Genomic DNA, 21640 nt, shown 5'->3' on the forward strand with positions numbered 1-21640 from the left:
CTTGCATATAAAATATAAATATATACTGCTATTATATTTCATAAGTTTTTTTTGCTAACTTTAGACAACTGAAAATAGTAGCAGGGGGGCTCAGCGTAATTTTGCACTATAACACTAACAACTTAGTTCACCTTTTATTTGGTCTCAGGACGGTCTGGCCAGAGGTTTGGAGGTCCCTGCTGTCTGGGGCCCAGTCTATAATCCAGACCTGCATACATTTTATTAGAATTTAAATGTGGTATCAAATGTGATCTTGAACTAAATAGTAAGAGGATGAAACTGCACGTAAATCACATAGATTTTTGAGTCTGTAATCTATGATTTAGATTAACTTAACAATTAACACACTCACAGAGAGCTCTCATTCATATTAAAGTTCACAATATGAGATTTTATAAAAATCAGAAAAACTTCTTTCATCATCACATGATGGAATAAGAACAAACAAAAATGAACTCAAAAACAGAATCAGAGATTTATATATTTATTAGCACAGCGTCTGCTTTGTATTCAGTCCAAAAAATAAAATTTAAAAATGTCAAATACATCCAACTTGAACAAAGCATATGCCTTTCTTAAAAAAACAAAAAACAAAAAAAACGGATAAATCAACAGTAAAAAGGACACAACAGGATGCTGGGAGAGGGAAAATAAATTCTTAAGCCTCATATAAAAAGGCCAAGGAAGTTTGATGTCAACCAGTCCAAAGATAACAAACAATGACACAGACAAAGAAATTTCTCTATATATGAGTAAATAAAGCCGGCAAGAAGAGAAATTTTACATTCTGTGGTCCAGCAATGGGACCGGATTCTGAGAGTCACTACGATGAATGGTGGCAACTCTGTTACAACAGAACCTTCAAACCAAACATCAACAGCTTCAATGTGTGAAACACTGAACTTCTACAAGCAGGAAAAACCACCAAATGACCCAAAAATTGCCATTCTGGACTAGTCAAGCAGGAGTCAAAGAGTCACCACACAATGTCACAAAAGCGTTTCAGGCCTCAATACAGAAGAGGCTTCATTTGTTTTACTGCATTAGACTTGTTCACACATTGTTCAAAAGTAACAGTTCTACAGCATGGTTTGAGTTGAAGGAAATGTTTATGCCTGTCTGCCGTTAATCTCTCTCGATAATAATTACTATGACAATAATATAATAAAACAGTAACACACAAAGACAGCTCACGGTCACTGGTCGTTCCTCTCTTTGCATTCATTCAGTGCTGGTGTTTTTTACATTTTTTGGTAATTCTGACCTCCTGCACTCAACGCACACATTTAGGTCATGTGACAAGGGCCAGTAGCATGAATGTATCTGTATTGCAGCAGGGAAAAAAAAAAAAAGGTACAAATAAAACACTGTCCCATGAGTCACCGTCCTCTAAAAGGGAATACAAGTGAAAAATCTCATACTTAATACTGCCAAATTTTTGTTGTAACAATCAATCAGACAGGTTAACTTGCTTTACCTTGATTTCTAGAGCTGGCATTAAGTGAAATGCATGAAAATTTGGACATAAAAATCCATGAGGTCTGGTAAGAATGCTTGCCTGATTTGAAGTGATTTTAGTTTTTCAGTTCAATGAAAAATGAAATGCGAGTTCTGGATAAACTAAATGGCTGTAGCAGGGCCTCTGGAGAACCAGCTGATGCTTGAGATGGGATCTAACTAGGGTTTGTTCTGAAAGTGGCATCCAGCTCCAGCATTTTAAATGGTCTGATTTGACAAAGGGAAAGAATGAAGGCCGGTGCATCAGTCAATTGATCTTTTTTCCTCACACAGACAAAGTGCCAGTGTCCCCTTTGGGGTATAAACTAAAGCTGAGGTTGAAAAAAAAAAAAAAAAGAATGAAAAGAAAGCTTTTGAGATGTTTTCTGCTGTGACAGTAGCCTAACAGAGCATTTGATGGTATCAGACATTCCAGACTACACATGATCTCCCTTTTCTCCAAAAGACACAAATACAAACAGATTTTCAATCATGTACAGCAGATTTGTGTTTTCAGCATGTATAAGAGAAGCTCACCTCCTGTGCAGCTCCTTCTGAGACTTAAAAATGCAAAAAAATGCAGAATGATAGAGATACATACATACACACACACACAGAGACGAAAAGTTCCCTTACTTACTGCAGCAATAACAGAGTCTTTTGGATTTTCTTTTACCTGTGTTTAACGTTTGGGTAGCAACACCTGAATTGTGAGGCCCTGAGGTTTTAAACGGACACACATTTATTAGATTGTGTGTAAGAGTGTGTGTGTTTAGAGGGAGGCGACAGCCGTTTAACTAAGAAAAGTCTCTGAAACTCTTTCCCAAAGACATTCTGAGAGAGTGAGACGGGCCCAGCTGAGAGAGACAGGTCCAGCTGAGAAAGTGTGAGTGTCTGCGAGTGTCTCTCTTTTTCTTTTCCCGCCAACAGCCAGCACATGGAGGGATAGAGAAAGAGACGGAGGGGAAATAGAGGACATCAGTGGAAATAGGTGCGGTAACAGGCATAAGCACCTACAGCCAGTACCGTGCACATAAACACACTGGTCAGCAGGGGGCTCCACGCTCCATTGGCAGCAACAGGAGTCGCCTCCTCCTTGGGAGTCTTGGGCAGAGACCGTGCAGGTTTGGGAGGGGCTTCTCTTGGAACAACTGGGTCATCGGATTCGCTTAACAACGCCGTCGCTCGGACCTCACCGACTGCCCGTTTGCGAAGCTCTGACCCGTCAGTGAATGTCTGGGGTGCACTGTAAATACACAACAACTAAATTTTGTATGTGGCTGCTGGATGGGTACTGCTAGAAAGAGAGAGATATTGAGAGTCTGACCTGTTTGCACAGATTTCTGCGCTGTTTTTTATTATCTCAGTGAAGAAGTGGGTGGTGTCAGAGTTCACCAGGTCGCCTTTGCCGTTAGGTGGGTCTATTCGGGGGCGTGGTCTGGGAGGAGGAGGAGTTAATTGAGGGGGGAGATCCTCCTCATTTGATAACTCCTTCCATGACTCCTACTCACACATGAACACAAATATTTCACTGATCGATACAGCCTACTTAACATGGGCTCAAATATTTGGGGTCAAAATTTATTTTCTGAAAGAAATTAATACTTTTATTCAGCAAGGATGCATTCAATTTTCAAGTATTTAAAGTGACACAAAGTATTACTATTTCAAATAAATGCTGTTCTTTTAAATGTTCTATTCATCAAAGAATTCTGAAAAAAGTATCATGGTTTCTACATTTATTTATTTTTTAATCAGCACAACCATTTTAAATATGATAACATACAGAATTACCAAATTGTGCCATAAGGTAAATATATTAAGGTTCTGCAATATATAAATATATTGTGGAAACTTAATTTCCTGTAGAGCTGCTTTGCAACAATTTGTATGGTAAAAAGCACTATACAGATAAACTTGAACATAAGAAATGTTTCTTGAGCACCAGATCAACATATTAGAATAATTTCTGAAGGACCATGTAACACTGAAAACTGGAGTAATGGCTGCTGCTTTGCCATCATAGCTATAAAATATATTAAAATACAAAACAGTTATTTTAAATTGTAAATATTTCATAATATTACTGTTTTACTGTGTATTTGATCAAATAAATGCAGCATTGGTGAGCATTTTTAAGAAACTTAATATTAAGAAAATCTCACCAACACCAAATGTCACTTCACCAATCCCACCAATACCATATGGTATATACACCGTCATTCTGCTCAGCTCTACATCCTATAATACCTCAGCAAAGCATCCAAATATTGGTTAACATGACTTTCATTACCTGTACAGACGTGTCTCCCATTATGTACTTGGCACCCTCTATGACAGCGAGGTAAGAGAAACGCAGCTGGTCAGCTGTCTGGATCAGACCCATGCGGTATCGCCGCATTTCCAGCAAGACCTCCTGGATGTGTACTGATGTTGGATCTTTCCTCTGAGACATCTGAGAACACACATAGCAGTTGTATAGAGGATGTAAGGGGGGTTGGAATCTTTTTAATGAGTTCTAAATAAAAGCAAGACCAAATCTGCCGGTGCTGGTCAGAGTGACTATCAAGTGAAGTACACGAGAAATCCAAACATCCAGTGGGTTTCTGGACTTGATACAGATAAAACTCATTAATATACTGCTGCATCTCAATGTATTGATATATTTATAAGATTTATAAATCATTTACACTACCATTCAAATGGTTGGGGTCGGTAAGGCTGCATTTATTTGTCAAATATTATTCCAACTGTTTTCGATTTTAAAATACAGTAGTCAACATTTGAAGTGGATCAAAACGTTCCATTAAAGTTGTCCTAAAACCAAAATGCCTTCTTGTCTTAGGACAACTTTGATTGATCAAAGTTTTTTTGATCCACTTCAAATGTTGACTACTAAAATTTAAAATGTAGTTTATTCCTGTGATGCAAAGCTGAATCATGATTCACATGATCTTTCAGAAGCCATTCTAATATGTTGATTTGCTGCTCAATTCATATTCTTTATATCATTACTGTTAGAAACACTTCTTAATCTTTTAGTGGAAATCGTGATACTTTTCAGGATACTTTGATGAATACAAAGTTCAAAAGAACAGCATTTGTTTGATACCATTTTTGTAACATTATAATGTCTGTCACTTTTGATCAAATTAACACACATTTGATGAATAAAATGATACATTTCTATTTTAAAGAAAACCATATTACTGACCCCAATCTTTTGAGCAATAGAGTACATTTTATTTTTGAAATAAAGGAGAGCTGTGGTACCAATAATCGTGAAATTGTATCTGCCAAATGCATAAATGTCAATGTCATGATTCTGAATTGAATCATATAAACCAATATGCTATTGTACAAGCTCCATTATTTAAAGAGATTAATTATTAACCAGCACTCTTGTCCGGCAGATCTGGTATTACACACAAGCGGTCAGTCCTCTCACCAGAAGAAGGCAGGTGTCTACAAGGCAGAACGTTCCAGAGCGGCCAATACCAGCGCTGCAGTGGACCACGACAGGACCGTGCTCTGGACTCAGACAGCCCGACTCGCGCACTTTGAACAGGAAGTTGAGAAAAGATGCAGGCGACTCTGGCACGCCAAAATCTGGCCATGTGGTGTAGTGGAAATGAAGAATCTCCCGTGTTTCCTGTGTCTTTAAACACACACGATACAAGCATTAATCACCACGAGCACATGTTAGTCAGAAATAAACCTCTGGCATCTGCAATATCCTGAAACTGTTGAGTGAAGTCAAAAACCGTTCCAGCTATAGAAGCTCTGAAAAAAAACACTAAGAACATGCAACTTATTTTGTAAAAAAAAGAAAAAAAGAAGAATTTTAGCTAAATGGAAGAAAGTGACTAAAGGTGGACTATATAAAATCTCAAAGCACGACTGGATGAGATGAAAGAAGGATCAAGTGTCTCACCGACAGATTTTCCAGCTCCAGCTGTCGTACAGTATAGTACGATTTCACATCCTCTGAGATCAGAGTAAGTCTGAAATTTGTGTCTTCAAAAACAGCCTCCCTCTCCTCTCGCTGAGGCCAATACTGAGCACACTTTATCTGTACATACACACACACTTCATTATAACCACACAACCCATGCACACACTCCATATGCATGCTAGAAGCATTGTAGGCAGGTATTCAAAGTGAGTCTGTGTATCCATGTGGCAGATGCAGGTACTTTGTGTATTTTTCTCACCGAGCCTTTCTCTATAACGCGATTCAGCATCACGACCCCTCGGCAGCGCTGCTCCCACACCATCTCCCAGAAATGACCACAGGTGTTTGGTAACGGACCCTAAAAAAAACACACAACCATTAAAACAAGCACATGCAGTATATTGTATTAGTAATACATTTTAAACACATGCATAAAATTAATTTGTCCTGCAACAGGGTTTATAAGAGTAAGCAGCACCATTAACTGCCATGCAGGTTAATGGTAAGATTTTTTATTGTCTTTCGTTTATTTAAACAAAAATACTGTAAAAAAAAATAAAAAAAAGGAAATAGTGAAATATAGCTACAATTTAAAATACCTGCCTTCTATTTTAATATAGTTAAAAACGTAATTTATTCCTCGGATGGCAAAGCTGAATTTTCAGCAGCCATTACTCCAGTCTTCAGTGTCAAGAAATATTTATTATTTTCAAATATTTTAGACAGTTGTGCTGCTTTATTTTTGTGGAAACCATGATACTTTTTCAGGATTGTTTGAATGTTACCATTTGTAACATTATAATAGTTTCACATATTTTGTGAACATGTCTGTCATTTCTGAATTTAAATCAGTGAGATTACATTTTTTATTAAATCATATACAATTTATACAAATAATTAAATTTTATTAAATTAATTTGGTATTTTTAATTTTACTCAGAGTGGAAACTCCTGCACTCTAATGACTTTATGTTTTCGTAGTCCACATAGCAAATCACACATTTGAGCAGGCGCGAGGTACATGACAGTGCGGGTGAGAATGTGTGTTTTGTGGCTATGGCTGGCAGTGCTATGACTGAACAAGGCCGGCAGGTTGAGACGAGTCTGCTGCCGTCTAAGAGCATCAATGCGCTAATTCATCTGTACAATAAAGAAACATGTAATGTTGACGCAACTCAAGATTTCACAACATTTCCCAGGGTTCTCTCCAGACACAGGAGAGGGAAAATCTCTCTGGCAGACGCCACAATTGTCCAAATGGAACATCTACATAGTATATTAGTGTGTGACATCGACTGGGGTGTTGGCGACCTAATAGATGCGTAATACAAACGTCAACACAAATGTTAAAACCAGGATGGGGGGGGGGGGGGTGGTCTCTAAACAGGGAGTTTCCCCATTGCTTGTTTAACCTAACATTGTTTTAGTGTAGCTAACCTTACTGTCTTACGTATACCCGAAGTCCCACCCGAAACAAACCAGAAACATTAACTCATATTATACTGGATCATTTAACATAATTAAAATGACCGTTTTTGCAATGGTTCACCTTTACTCTAAAGCAGTTTTTTAAAAATCTGTTATTTTATATGCATTTAGTTTAATATACTTTGATTGGCTGACAGAGCTAATGTGACACAAATAATAAAAAGCATTTCATTTTGTTTTGTTTCAAATTTTAATAGTGGCCCCAAGGAAATTATTAAAGAAGTCTACCTATGTCCAGGTTAAACTGGTTTGAAATCTCTATTTTAAGTCACGCCGGATGAAAATAAATGGCTAAATAAGACAAATATTTGTTGTGAAAATTCAGCATGATAAACATTTGAATGAACAGCTGTTAATGCATCTGTACAGACAGACACAAACATTTGCATGCCATCTGTGAGACAGGCGTTTTGTTTTTTACAGAAAAGAGTTCTTATCTCTTATCTATTGCACTGCAAAGAAAAACTAGCCAACCATAAAGATTAGCTCTTTTTTAAAAGCGCTACCTACTGTCAGAGAGTGATTTCACATTTTCATTCAGCTTGTCTGCCATTTTTTATGCCTTGATCTGAACAGACAGAACACATGCGAAAATTGCACCAAACATTTTGTTGATGTGAAGAAACTTTAATATTGCAAGAAAACTTGACAAGAGATTTTTCCCAGGATATATGCTCCTACTACTAGGCTAATGAACTCTTCAGTTCCTTTATTCTATCCATATCGTCCTCAGATGTGTCAGATGGTGTGCAGGTGCAGATAAAATATCAGATTCAACAGATGCAAATCTGGGGTTTAAGTGTCAGTGTATCTCACCTGAGTTAGTATGTAGTTTCTCTGAGCTTCATCCACTGAGATCAGACTGGCATTGATGTAGTCATTACTGCCGATCTGTAGACGAATGCAGCTGTGGTCAACTGTGAAAAGAGAGCGCGATTAAGCTGTGAGGCGCATCACCCATGATGCTTTGCAAGTTCAGTGGTGGAACGACTCTTTTTCAGGTCCTGTTCTCAGTTCCCCACAAGAGAGAAAAACATCTCTCTGAAGAAAAAGCTCAATTGAAACACATAAAACACAGTGTCATTCATTTAATGTTGTGTTTTGTGAGCTGAGGACCTTTTCAGGTTGTTGTGGAAAAAGAAAAAGACTCAGAGAGAGAGGAAACCACAACAGCGTTGCTCTTTAAAAGTCTTTGTGACGGAAGAGTTAAAAAAGGGAGAGAAAAAAAGACATGACATCTTCAGTGTGAAATGACTTTAACAGCTCGCTGATAACAGGCCCCTTCCGTTAGGTGTCACTGACTGTGTCAAACAGGGGAAGCGGCACACTTACACGGGCTGACGTCTCTGTACCGATTACGACTTCTGTTTTCTGGAAGTTTGGCGATCTTGCATGGTAGGTCACTGGACTGCTGCTTAATCTCCTACGGTAAAACAGAAGTATATGAGATGAAAATGCTTCTTACTGTAAGTGAAACAAATATGAGACAAATGGTTTGCTGAGGGAAACTATATGGCACACAGTTATGGGGACCACCAGCATCCAGTTAACGATGCCATTCATCCATCATTGTCATTAAAAACTGCAAGTGAGCCAGATTAGTAGATAAGTGTCAAACCAACTAATAATAGACTCCCTCTCATAAAAGATGAACTCATCTCCCTCTTCTCTATATTCGTCACTGTTTACAAATGACAAATTCAGGTCATCTCTATGTAACTTGTTATATCGTTTATTCTGTGAGTTGGGGAAGAAGAAGCGCAATCTGAGTTGTCAAAAAATAAACATCACATTAAAAATACAAAACAAACTTCTTTTGGATCGTTATCAATATTTAGAACATCATAATCAAGTATGAAGCAGTATCAGTCCTTTAAACGTTAACGTTACCTGATAAACGGCGTTCCAGTTCCCGAGCTCATCGATTTCCCGAAACTCGGTTTCCATTGCCGCGTGTGTTCCGCGTCGCTCGATAGATGACCCCCTGACAATACAATTATTTATAAAGTCGATGTCGAATCACATGAAAAAAACTGACTTTTAAAGTCTGCTTTAATTTTCTTACAGAACGTTTCTAATGGTACTGTTGTGTGGCTCTTACCGGAAACACGCTGCTCGCTCCTCCCGTAGCACGGCTCTCCGCTGTCCGTCGTGATCACGCCCCTTTTCTCACATTGACCAATGAAATTTCGTGAGCGGCCATGAACTCCGGGCAAAGGCCAATCAGCGTAAAGCAGCCTAAACCCCTTCGGCCAATCATATTACAGAGCGTTACCTAATTATTCTTGTGGGCTTTGTAGTTTTTTGTAGTTCGAGGAGTTTACGCGATACGGGTGTGTATTGAGGTTTAGAAACGTGTATGAAGTAAAATGGCTCATATTTTCAGTTAAAACGTTGCCGTTTTAAGAGTGTAATCAAGTAATAATATGATATATCTTCGTCAGCAGCATTAACAAAGTAAATGTTATATTTTGTACATCTATATTTCAAAATTATATATGAGATTTTGCGAATTTAGGCTAAATATATTGGGTTTCGGTAGTATTTATTCTTTTTTGTATTTTGAGGGGATTTCATTGTAACTAGACAATATTCGCCTCTATATAATGCATCTTGTATTTCGATATAAAATAATACAAATATAACATATATTTCATAATATTTTAATCAATAGTGTTTCATTTAAAAACAGAGCTAAACGCTCCCAATGCATTGTAAGGCATATTGGTGCCATCTGATTAATTAAGAAAATCATATACAATTGATAGTTTTCACTATCCCTCATAGGAACGCCCACCTGGCCAAACGAAGCTGCACCAAAGTCTCTTTATGACGAGTCCTGTCACTCGACGGCCATCTTTGAAACGCCTCTGGGGCATCCAAGTGCAGCTCCTATCTCTTTAAATGGGGAAACATCAAATTCTCCAACACTGTTCACTAAGCTTACGATTAAATTTCATATTTGAAATCACCAATGAAATCGGACAACAACTGGGTCATAAATGTTGTTTCTTTTGCTCAAATAGCGTTATAAAAAGCTTATTTCTCAGGCTAGATCAGCCAGTGCGCATGCGCAGTCCTGAGCGCGCGTCGCGGAGCGCTGAATGTTTGTATAGCAACCGGGACTTCTAACTGCAGCTGCAGTGACTCGCTGGCTTGACCGATTAGCGATTGGCTCTTTCATTCAGAAGGCGGGGCTTCCTGCGATTGAGCGGTTATATTAGATGTGTCTCATTTAGAAGGATGCGTCCTCTGAAGGTCTCATTCGAAGGGTGCCTATGTCATCGAGACTGTCTCATTTCATTAAAGCAAGTAGGACACAACGAATGCATCCTTCTTTCACAGGAATTCGAAGGATGCATCAGGTGTATCCTTCGCTGTTACAGATAACCCATAATTCTTTGCGTCACCGTAAACAACCGTCGTTAATTTGTAAAATGCCGGCGCCGGCAGATGTACACACAAGCGCGGTGGTGTTTTCAACTTAACTTAAAGTGCCTCTGGTAGAAACGGATAAACTTTGTTCTTAATATCCTCCTCCTTTTTTCTCTAACAGATGTCTGTTGTATGTAACAGTTACGCTGCAGCTCCTCAAACATTGAGCAAAATAAAACAAGAAAAAGCTTCTCTTTTTTTTTCAAATTACTTTCCAAATTTAGAAATAATTTTCCTTCATTTAAGTAGTGTGAGAGCGCAACAAATGCTCTAAATGTGTTAGCAAGTCAAAGCGATACTTCCTGTTTCCTTTTCCTCCCGTCCTATGAAGGGCGTTTGTTTTTAATTCTAGGTTGAGGACACTTCTATCCTACAGAGGATTCAACCTCCGGAGGACGCAGCCTTCTAAATGAGACACAGCCAGTGAGAGTTACATTTTTCCCCATTCAAAACAATACGAGTGGCATGTCTTGGGTATTCTATCGTCTTTGGCTGCACTGACCCCAGCTATTTTTACGCAGATTGCATCAAGTCATAATGTAGTAAAACGCAAATATTAAAAGGCGAGATTCAGTGGACACCTTATTGATCATGTATATTTTGTCCAGGCAAGAGGATGAAGCCAGAATATAAACGCAGTGTGCAAAGTTTCACATTAAATGGCTTCCCATATAAAACCATTAGAAGGAAAATACTGAACCATTAAGCGGACTGCGTTCATATACCGGCTTCATCTGCTTGCCTGTGTAAGCTATGCATCATTAATGTGGTGATTACTGAATTTGTTCTTTTAATATTACCGTTTTAAATATATTAAGTGTTTTTACAACATTTTGTCGCACTTAATATGGATTGCAAATGGCCAAAACTTGCATTTTGTTCAGAAATACCTTTTGTTTCATTCTTTTGAGAGGTGATCTAAATATTTGCGGCTGGCAAACAGACGAAAAATTGGCACGCGCTTCAGTTCTATGGATGTTTCGCCCTCCAAGTCTTCTAGCCGGTCACGTGACTGAAAACTATCAATACCATGGTATAACCACTAGATTCCTGTTTAGCCTATATATAAATTGGACTGCATATCTCATTTGCTCATGAGAGTATTTTCAGACATAATTACTTTAAGTTTTCTACTTGGATATATATTGAGACATTATCAAAGACTCCATCATGGCAAATTAGTAGATTGTCCTCCCTAAAATTTCTCTGTATTTTCTGCCTTTTTTCTATTAATTTTGTAAAGAAACATTTTTTAGATCATTTAGCTTTTTATAATCATGTGTACGATTTTTTTGTGTTTTCATATAGCAAGTGTCCACCAAACTTCGTAGCATTCCTATTAGGTATAAATACACAAATAAACTACACAGGGCTGGCTGGAGACACACATAGCACATCACAATGTTCAAGACCCAACAAAAACAGACTGCAAGGACTGGGGTTTAAATACATGGGGTAACGAGACTAATCAACAAGACACACCTGAGACAAATGACATAATCAAACAATGGAGAAACTGGGTCATGGGGAGCAAAACACACACAGACAGTCCATGGGGGGAGGATTAATTAGAAAGATTATTACAGTTTTTTTTCTGGTAAATTGATGCAAAGTGCAGTAATCATGAGCATAAATATTATCATTTGGAAGATGTTTTCAAGGTTTTTAAATGTTTACATGATGTGATCTCTAGCCTGAAAATGTCTTGAATCTGACTCATGTGATTTCAGGAGCACATCCACAAGATAAGTCTGTTTAACATAAACATAACTTTTGAATGCTTTTCCATTTGCACAACATTTTTCCTTCTCACTTTCCTAATAAAGAATATCTGATCCACCACACATCCACTCACAGCCGTGGGTCAAACCGGTTCCGGTGTTGTGCACATTTTCGACTTCTTGCCAAATTATTACCCCCCTCGTTGAAATCGCTACCTAATTTTAACCCCTCCCCCACACCAAACCTAGGGGGGTTATTACTGATTATTATCTGGCGGGGGTCAGAATTCGGCACAACACCTGGTACCACGTGTTCTTCCCACACTGACATATCGTACTGTATATCAGACTATTTTAATCTGTGTCAATTACATGAGGTGTTTTATAATTTGCTAGTGAACTGAACCGCCTGGTTCTACAGGTTTCATATAGAGAGAGACTCACAGCGACCAGACGGCGAGCAGCAGCTAGTAAACTCCCATGAACTGATCTCACAGCCTGTCCAGCCAGGTAACGTATGAACACCGAGCTCTTATATTATTAACTCTGGTCGGTAATATTAATATTTGAAATGTGATGAAAGTAACTATGTTTTTGAAATTAATGATCAGATCAAACCATAAGGAAGTGCATTAGCATTTCGGCTAACGTTAGTGCCATCCGGTTTGGCTAAACAGTTCAGTCATATAACAGCGATGTTACACGCCGTATAATAATACAAACACACAACGTTTAGCAGAACGTTTCTCGACGTGAGCATCCGTAAATGTTTTTTTAATGGTTTAATTATTTGTTTGGTTAGTAGCCTGAAAGCATGCTAAGTTAACAGGATGTAAACCTTTAACACTGGAAACTGGAGCAGTTGACCAGATGCGAGCAGAAAAACAACTGATTATATTATAACAGATTGCACGAATTATAATTCAAGTTAAAACAGATATTTTTGATCTAGTTTGCATTTAATCAGTATCAGAAATCTTTAGGGGCCCTTGGAATTTATTTTAGGGGCTTTTGCACACCATGTCGTTAATTTATGACAACACTTAAAGTGAATCAATTATTATTAATATTACCAATTAAATATGGCAAGAATGGAATATTATGAAATCTATGTTAAGTCCATCTTGACTATGTGGCCAATGTTGTTAACAGCAATGTGTTAATCTGTACGTTTTATGCATCCTGGCCTAGGCCCAGATTGTGAACTGTGGAACAAGGTGGAGTTTTAGGTTTGTCTCCCCATGACAACGTGTCACCATGGTGACCGCGGCTCCATCAGTGATGCCGAGCGGCGCACCTCTGATGATGAGGACGCCGAGCTCACTGAGCTTGGGCCGCTGCTGACAAGTACAGCTGAAGCTGAGAAATCAAGAGTGAGTTGTGAGGGAAAACATAACACAATACAGTCTGGGGTCAGTAGTAGTATTTTTATTTGAAGAAATTAATTGTATTTTGCGAAGACGTACTCAATTGTTGAAAGGTAACGGTAAACATTTATAAAGTTCCTGCTTGTTTCTATTTAAAATAAATTCTGTTCTTTTGAATGTTCTGTTCATCAAAGAGTCTGAAAAAATCAGCTTAATCACTGGAATAAATTGCATTTTAAAAAATATCTAAAAATGGAAAAGAGTTGTTTAAAAAAAAAGTGTATTTTTAATCAAAGAAATGCAGCCTTGCTGAGACCCCAAGCTTTTAAATGGTAATGTACAAATAATTCCTGGAGTGAGGAAAGAACAACTAAACTTACTTTACTGAAAGATAATTAGTAGCATGATTTTTGTTGCAGGGTGCGTCAGCGTTTCCGGATGAGGATGAGGATGAAGAAGAAGAAGAAGGAGGAGGTTTGCGGGGGATTACATTGCCCATGCAGGCACACCATGCCATGGAGAAGATGGAGGAGTTTGTACACAAGGTAACAAATATTCATCCTTAACTGTCCTGGAACTCCTATTGATGTATTTTCAAGAATGCCATGTATTTAATTAATCATAATTGTTCATATTTAAAATTTATTGTAACTTAAAGGTGGGGTAAGCGATTTCTGGTAGCCAATGTTGACATTTGAAATCACCAAAACAAACACTTTACTACCCCAAAATGGTCTCGCCCCTATTTTGATAGCTCCGCCCCACACATATGTACGGCAACGATTAGTTCTGTGAAACAAAGCAAAACCAATGTTACTCACCTATCGAGAAGAAACAAAGCAACCTCGGTGCTCGATCGCAGGCCTTCCCGCTCCTTGAGTTCGCTCCAGAGCTGGAAATATGATCTGATATTTACACTGGTCCTAATTCTTGCCTTATCATAACACCGTGTCTACACCGGATGCAAGCGGCGCGGTGCGACAAAATACTATAGAACTTATTATAATCAGTGATGCTGTCTACACTGGATGCTGAGCCAAGCCGCGCTGCGACAGGACAAATCCCCAACAGTAAACTGCTGCCGCGTTCTATTTATGATCGATACTTTTTAGACACCGACCGAATTGCCTCGATACCATCGAGTATCAAAAAACGTCTTGTCGTTCGGTACCAAATTTCGATACCTAAGGAGTTAATCTCATCCGCGTCAGTGAGCCGATAAGCCTGCAGCACTAGGTGTGTTCGACTAGAAGCGGCGTGGCGCAGATTGATCAGTGTTTGACATCCGTGAGAGCGATTTGAAAGCGTATGGAGCAGTCTACGCTCTATAGCTCTCTCGGTCCTGCGCAGAGCCGCATCAAGTCGAACACACCTTTAAGGCTGATTTATACTTCTGCGTCGGACCTACGCCGTAGCCTCTACGCTGTAAGCTGTGTATTGGTTTTCATTTATACTTCTGCGTCGACGTGCAGTACACATGTGGACCGCTAGTCTGCAGTGTCCACGGGCATGTTGCTGGTGTAACTCGCAGCAAAAGCCGAAGAAGAAGCGGCTAACCCTAATCGGAGAAGCCGTGACGGCGGCAAATAAATATCAAATCATTATTTAAAACTACAAAAAGGAGACAACAATGGAAAAGGAGATGGCGGCATTCTTTCAATCACACAAGGACATGTACCACTGCAGATCAACATTGTTTGTCGCGGACAACTAATGATGTATAATGCTATGTAGCATAAAATAAGACACTTGTTCTTTACTTTGTTTTATTTTAAATAAGGTGTAACATTAAACTATATTACAGTGCTCATAAACGTAACGTTACACAAAACTCAAGTACATACGGAGGGAGAGGTTCTAGCAGACCAATCACAGCGCTTGAGGTCCACGTAGAATTGACGTGCTTTTGAGGTGCAAGTCAGGTACAGTGTAGGCTACGGCGTAGGTTCGACACAGAAGTATAAATTGGGCTTTACACCGGTTACACTCACACACGTGAGGCGGTAGTGCTGTGGTGATTAAACGATTAAAACCAATTTAGTGCAATAACGAACAGTGCACGTCATCTGTACGAGAAAAAGACAAGAACCGCAAATCCATGTGAACGCAATGCGCAAAGTTTCTCATTAAGCGTTTTCCTCCCGTAGAAAACCATAAACATTTAATATGGCTTAATGTGTTAAGATGCTATTAAATAAGTGCTATTAAAATATCAAATTCAATATACAGTTTATTAATATAATGAATATGTATATAGTATTTTCCTCCCATACCAATAACGATGCTAAACGATCCACTGTTTAAGATCTAGCTATGTATTCTCCCCTTTAAAAAAAAGACATGTTTTTTTTGCTACTCTTACCAAAGTGTTTTAGCAGTTAGCCTATATCAGTACCACTGTAGTGAAGGAGACTGAATAATGAATATTTGCAGCCTCTCAGACAAACCACAGAGCAAATAAAAAAAATTAAAAAAAACATTTTTTTTTTAAAGAGATTTAGATAATGGTCCGTTTTATTCTAAGATGTTTTTCAAAAAATATTAATAGTAAACGGTCTGCTTTTTTTCTGTGGTGATTTGCGTGTGTTTACACTGTGTGCTCCTGACCTAAAACATGGCGGAATTCAACGCGGCGTGACATAGATTCCCATTCTCTATACACAGAACTGTAAATGTATTCACGGCAACCCGTCAAAATAAAAGTTCAGTTTAACTTGGAAGACGCTGCGGCAGAAATGTATTACTATTGTACAGCAGAATGTACATACTGCTACTATTAAAATTATTAAAGCTTAATTTTTTTTAAGTAATGATCACACAACATTTCCATGTTTTACTTTTAATAGTAAACCCCCTTTGTTTGCCAAAATACATTTATGTATATAATTTAAATATAAATTAAATTAATGTTTTGTCTTCATTTGAAAACCAGATACAGGACGTAGAATTTCTGAGGAAAAAGAAAACATTTCATAAGGCTATTTTTAGAATAAATTTGAATAAGTTGTTTTTATGCATTCAGATAATTAGACGTACAACAACACACAATTTAATAACAATAAAACATATGGTGAAAGAAAATAATACACCCACCCACTTATGAAAGTGGATAAAGATTTTAAATTTCTTGAAGTCTTTAACAACCTCGAATAAATGAATAGAAATTATGATTGTCTGAGCTATGCGTTTCAAAACGAACACACACTAGTTTAAACGTAGCCTAACAGATGTGTAAACTGAAAACTATTTGAACTTTATTAAAACTATTTGCACTGATTTATTGTGTTGGATATATTGTGTTCCTTTGTGCAGTGGCTCAGGAGATTTGAGTCTGTATAAATTTAAAATTTTTGCTGAGATAATGTAATCTTGTTCATAATTTTTATCGAAAAAAGTATCGTTCAGGAACTGGTATCGTGAAAATTTTTGAACAATACCCAGCCCTAGTCTTAATTGACAGCAGCGTAATGGACAGTACCTACTGCTGTCTACGTTGGTAATATGAGCCTAACAATAAAATAAAAACAGTAAATCACTCACTGCTTTTGAATTTGAATGAATTTCTGTTGCGCTAATATGAAAACATTTCTTACTAGAATCCTGCTTTTAAATGCTCTAACGTGAAGATAAACATGGCGGTTTGTGTGCGGCTTACTCAGGACGGGGGGCTCTGCTAATGTGGCAGTGTCTGTCAACAGTTGTGGGCGGGGCCTCTAAAATGTGGCAATACATTTGACAGATTCTGCAAACGGCTTGTTCTGAAATGCTGCTTATGATTTATGGGGATTTAAAAAAAAAAAAGAGCGGGTGGATTTTTATCATTATAGGGTGGTTGTGTACACACAAAGCCAACACACATTTATGTTCAAACACCAAGTCAAAGTGCATAATAGGTGCCCTTTAAAGCAAAGTCTTGCCATTACCAGGTATGGGAAGGACGTTGGCGAGTTATTCCATACCATCTCCTCCCCGACTGGCTAAAGGACAATGATTACCTGCTGCATGGACACCGCCCACCCATGCCGTCCTTCCGTGCCTGTTTTGGGAGCATCTTCAGGATTCACACAGAAACTGGAAACATCTGGACGCACCTGCTGGGTCTGTGCTTGTGATGTGTGACATTGTGACATGATAATGCTTATGTAACGTATTACGTAACAAAACAAGTATCTCTTGAAATACTATATATCACCGTAGATTCTATTTGTAAACTGACTGATCAGAAAAACATACTCCTCAACAGTTTATTACACAACAGTTATTAAACGTTTCCTGCTACATACACTTCAAAATTTAGGGATCAAGATTTTTTTTGACGTTTTTGAAAGAAAGTCTCTTATGCTCAAGCCTGCATTTATTTGATCAAAAATATAGTAAAACACTAATACTGTGAAATATTACAATTTAAAATAACTGTTTTCTATTTTAATGTATTTTATGTATTTATATATTTTCATTTGATGGCAAAGCTGAATTTTCAGCATCATTACTCCAGTCTTTAGTGTCACATGATCCTTCAGAAATCATTCTAATATGCTGATTTGTTGATCAGACTATAGTCCAGAAAAATAGCATAGAAATATTTTGGAACAATGTAAAAGTCTTTACTGTCACTTTTAAACAGTAGTATGTCATACAACCCCAGTGGCTTTTTAAGAAGGATAAATTGAACGATATTTGTAATGTGATAATCTGATATATGTGAATCACTGCCCTGAGGATGACACAAAGTACACTACTTAGACGTATAATGTCACTCTAACCTGTAATTGTTTTTCTGTTATGTAGTTTGAAAGGCTAATTAAGTTATCGCAATGTGTCCCTACAGGCTTAATTCTGTTCCTGTGCTTGGGCACACTGACAATGCTGCGGCCAAACGTGTCATTCATGGCGCCCGTGCAGGAGAAGGTGGTGCTTGGGGTGTTCTTCTTGTGTGCAGTTCTTTGTTTGTGTTTCTCCTGGCTTTTTCACACTGTCTACTGCCACTCGGAAAAGGTCTCCAGGACATTCTCCAAGTAAGTGACACCAGTTTTTATGCTCTTCTTGTGTAGGCATTTTATGAGAAAAAGTCCCGCCCATTTGTGACGCTGCCCTATAAGCATAGACCTGAGTGAGAAGCTGCGGTCCGCCTCCGCCATTACTGATTACTTGCTGTAGCTGCTGGAGATATACAATGTGTGTAGGGATCAATACCAATGCTTCGTGCGCAAACGTCTGCTCCAGACAAAGTAAATATAACGTGTTTGTTTTCCAAATTGCCTTTCTGAAAGAGCTTCTTGTCACTCTGTAAGGCTAATAATGCTAAAGCTACCGTTGTCTCTGTCTGTTTTCACTGGTGCTGTCTTCATGAATGATCATGAATAGGAAAGTGGTGGTTAAAAGTTGCATATGAAAGCAATGTCAATCGATCGCTTGAGTTTATTAAGCTCATAATCACGAGTGGGTCTTATAAAGTTTGTGATAGCATGCCATGCACCATGAGACCAGCTATGCTGTCATTTTTATCCCACCGCGCTCCCCGTCTGTGTAATTCATAATCGCAAATTTATTATGCACAGTATAATCAGATGACTCACTTTGAAACAGAGTATGTTTTCTGTAAAGATAACAGGCTTGTACTAATCGTGGAATGGTTATTTGCAAAGGTTAGCACTGCTGATGCGGGAGCTTGAGCTCTTGAAGCTCTGCCCTCTTTTCCGGGAGCACCAGCTCATTTGCATTAAAGCAACATACTCAAAATCAGAGCTTTTTGGCTCATACCCTAAAAGTGGCAATTTTAACAAGCTATAAAAATTATCTGTGGGGTATTTTGAGCTAAAACTTCACATAAACACTCTGGGGATATCAGAGACTTATTTTACATCTTGTAAAAAGGAGCATAATAGGTCCCCTTTAATAGAAAATACAGTAAAATAGAAATACTGTGAAATACTAAAATAACAGTTTTCTATATTTTAAAATGTAATTTATTACTGCAATGGCAACTTAATACTTTTATTTAGCAAGGATGCACTAAATTTGTCAAATGTGACTATAAACATTTTTATTTTACAAAATATTTCTGTTTTAAATAAATCCTGAAAATTGTATCACAGTTTCCACAAAAATATTAAGCAGCACAACAGTTTTCAACACTGATAATAAGAAGAAATGTTATTTTTCACCAAATCAGCGTATTAGAATGATTTCTAAAGGATCATGTGACCTTCAGTAACTTGTTTTTTTTATGCCTGTAGGTTGGATTACTCTGGTATCGCGTTGTTGATCATGGGCTCATTCGTTCCGTGGCTGTACTACTCGTTTTACTGCTCTCCTCAGCCGCGGCTCATCTATCTCTCTGTTGTATGTGTGTTGGGTGTCACTGCTATCATTGTGGCCCAGTGGGACCGATTCGCCACCCCTGGCCACCGGTGCACACGTGCAGGTAACATTCTCACCTGCTACTCACGAGTATTCCACCTGCCTGATTGATTTCAGATGTTTCTTAAATCATTTTTCCTCATATTTAGGTGTTTTCCTGGGCCTTGGTCTGAGTGGGATCATTCCCACAATGCATTTTACCATCGCAGAGGGTTTTGTGAAGGCAACGACAGTGGGTCAGATGGGCTGGTTTTATCTAATGGGTGCCCTGTACATTAGTGGAGCAGCACTTTATGCAGCACGGATACCTGAACGCTACTTCCCTGGGAAATGTGACATCTGGGTAAGACTTAAGGGAATCTTTCTTGCATGTAGTATTGGAAAGTAGTGTAATAGCATAATATTAATGCAAGTATCCACGGTGTCATCTGTTTCCAGTTATTTTAGCAGTACAAAAACAGTTATGCTTGTTGATGTTTATACTGAGGATATTAATTGAATTTTTTTATCATAATCATAAACACAATGTTTTTTAGCAAGGAGTTTTGATGTTTACAGCACTTTGTTATTCTAGTTATTTATCTATAGCGGCTAATGAAATGAAAGTCTCACATTGACAGTCTCAAAATAGCTTACTTTTGTATTGCAAAAAAGTTGTATAACTCAGTCTCTGTCTGTTTTACTTTCACAGTTTCAGTCTCATCAGATATTCCATGTGCTGGTTGTTGCAGCGGCGTTTGTCCATTTTTATGGGATCTCAAACCTGCAGGAGTTCCGTTACGGCCTGGAAGGAGGCTGCACAGATGATACTCTGCTGTAAAGAAAACAAATCCCTTGAACTTTGGCCAGTGCCTGCTCGTTTCACAATGAACCTGGACCCGACACAACGCTGATTTAATACTTTTTATTTTCTCTTGAAAGATTTTAACATATATTTGAATAAGTTAAGTTTAATTAAGATGCTTAAAATTCTTGATAAATGAGTTAGTCTTGTGTTTGTTGTTCTTTTCTATTTTCTAGTGCAGCACAGAATTTATTGTAAATCACTGGAATAAATCATAAAGCATTACCGAGGTCTTGAGAGGCACCATCTCCTCCAACACTCTTTCTTCTGACTGATCTGTTGGTTTATGGTTCTGTACTTTGTGAGAATTTGGGGGAAAACGTGAACATGCTTAGATCTCAGTTTTCTCAAACATATTTGCATGTTCGATCATTCAACTTTTGACCTGAAATGCTTAACCTAGAGCTTCAGCAATGGGATTCACGTTGGGACATAATTTTATCTTTTGTTTGAGCGAATCAGGGTTTGTCAAAAGTACTTGCACTGGTTTTAGAAGTCAAGATATTTAAAAAAAGCTAAATAAAGATGAAACACCTAGAATTGCTTGCTTTGATCATTAATAGTCTTTTTTTGAAAGTATACCGACCTTTTTGTGTGTGTGTCAAAATTAGAGAACACTTATAAATACCTCCCAGTTATTGGTGTTAATTTGGCACCTTGTGCTAATTTCCTTTTGTCTGACAAAAAAAATTAACTGGCAGCCTAACATTCAAGTTTTCACTGACTTTGTAAGTGACACTGTGAGTGTGTTTGTGTATATATAGTATAAAACATATTTTCGGTCTAGTAATTTTAGTATCTCAACTTATTTCAGTTTAGTTACCAAAGCAACATTTTTGATTTTCTTTCAAGTTTTCTTTAAAGCCGCTGTGTTTAATAAATAACATAACTTGCTAACAAATTGCTATATAAAGACTGCAACTGATTTCCCATTCTTAAAGCATTTATAATTCACACCCTTGTGGTAGTTTCA

General features: G+C 38.0%; 2 protein-coding genes across 8 annotated transcripts; one reads left to right on the forward strand and one right to left on the reverse strand.

Moving 5' to 3' along the window:
- Positions 1-468: 468 nt before the first annotated feature.
- On the reverse strand, positions 469-9277 carry LOC306849678 (tyrosine-protein phosphatase non-receptor type 1-like). 4 transcript variants are annotated; one of them, XM_079384889.1, is made up of 10 exons: positions 9042-9277; positions 8831-8924; positions 8273-8363; positions 7757-7857; positions 5712-5810; positions 5432-5569; positions 4946-5155; positions 3791-3952; positions 2825-3000; positions 469-2743 (listed from the first exon to the last, which is right to left on the reverse strand). In XM_079384889.1, the coding sequence occupies exons 2-10, from the start codon at positions 8885-8887 to the stop codon at positions 2476-2478; spliced, it is 1302 nt and encodes a 433-aa protein (XP_079241015.1). In that variant the 5' UTR covers positions 8888-8924; positions 9042-9277; the 3' UTR covers positions 469-2475. The 4 variants fall into 4 exon arrangements, with proteins under 4 accessions (XP_079241015.1, XP_079241017.1, XP_079241018.1 ...); XM_079384891.1 differs by having other exon boundaries at positions 9006-9057; XM_079384892.1 differs by lacking the exon at positions 5432-5569 and having other exon boundaries at positions 9042-9093.
- A 2953-nt stretch (positions 9278-12230) lies between these two features.
- LOC306849679 (adiponectin receptor protein 1-like) lies at positions 12231-21622 on the forward strand. 4 transcript variants are annotated; one of them, XM_079384894.1, is made up of 9 exons: positions 12231-12399; positions 12493-12606; positions 13288-13469; positions 13883-14008; positions 17390-17561; positions 18292-18478; positions 19700-19887; positions 19973-20166; positions 20515-21622. In XM_079384894.1, the coding sequence occupies exons 3-9, from the start codon at positions 13338-13340 to the stop codon at positions 20641-20643; spliced, it is 1128 nt and encodes a 375-aa protein (XP_079241020.1). In that variant the 5' UTR covers positions 12231-12399; positions 12493-12606; positions 13288-13337; the 3' UTR covers positions 20644-21622. The 4 variants fall into 4 exon arrangements, with proteins under 4 accessions (XP_079241020.1, XP_079241019.1, XP_079241022.1 ...); XM_079384893.1 differs by having other exon boundaries at positions 12344-12430; positions 12518-12606; XM_079384896.1 differs by having other exon boundaries at positions 12345-12435; positions 12518-12606.
- Positions 21623-21640: the final 18 nt, after the last annotated feature.

This window comes from Barbus barbus (assembly GCF_936440315.1).
Source record: "Barbus barbus genome assembly, chromosome: 29".
NCBI lineage: Eukaryota > Metazoa > Chordata > Actinopteri > Cypriniformes > Cyprinidae > Barbus > Barbus barbus.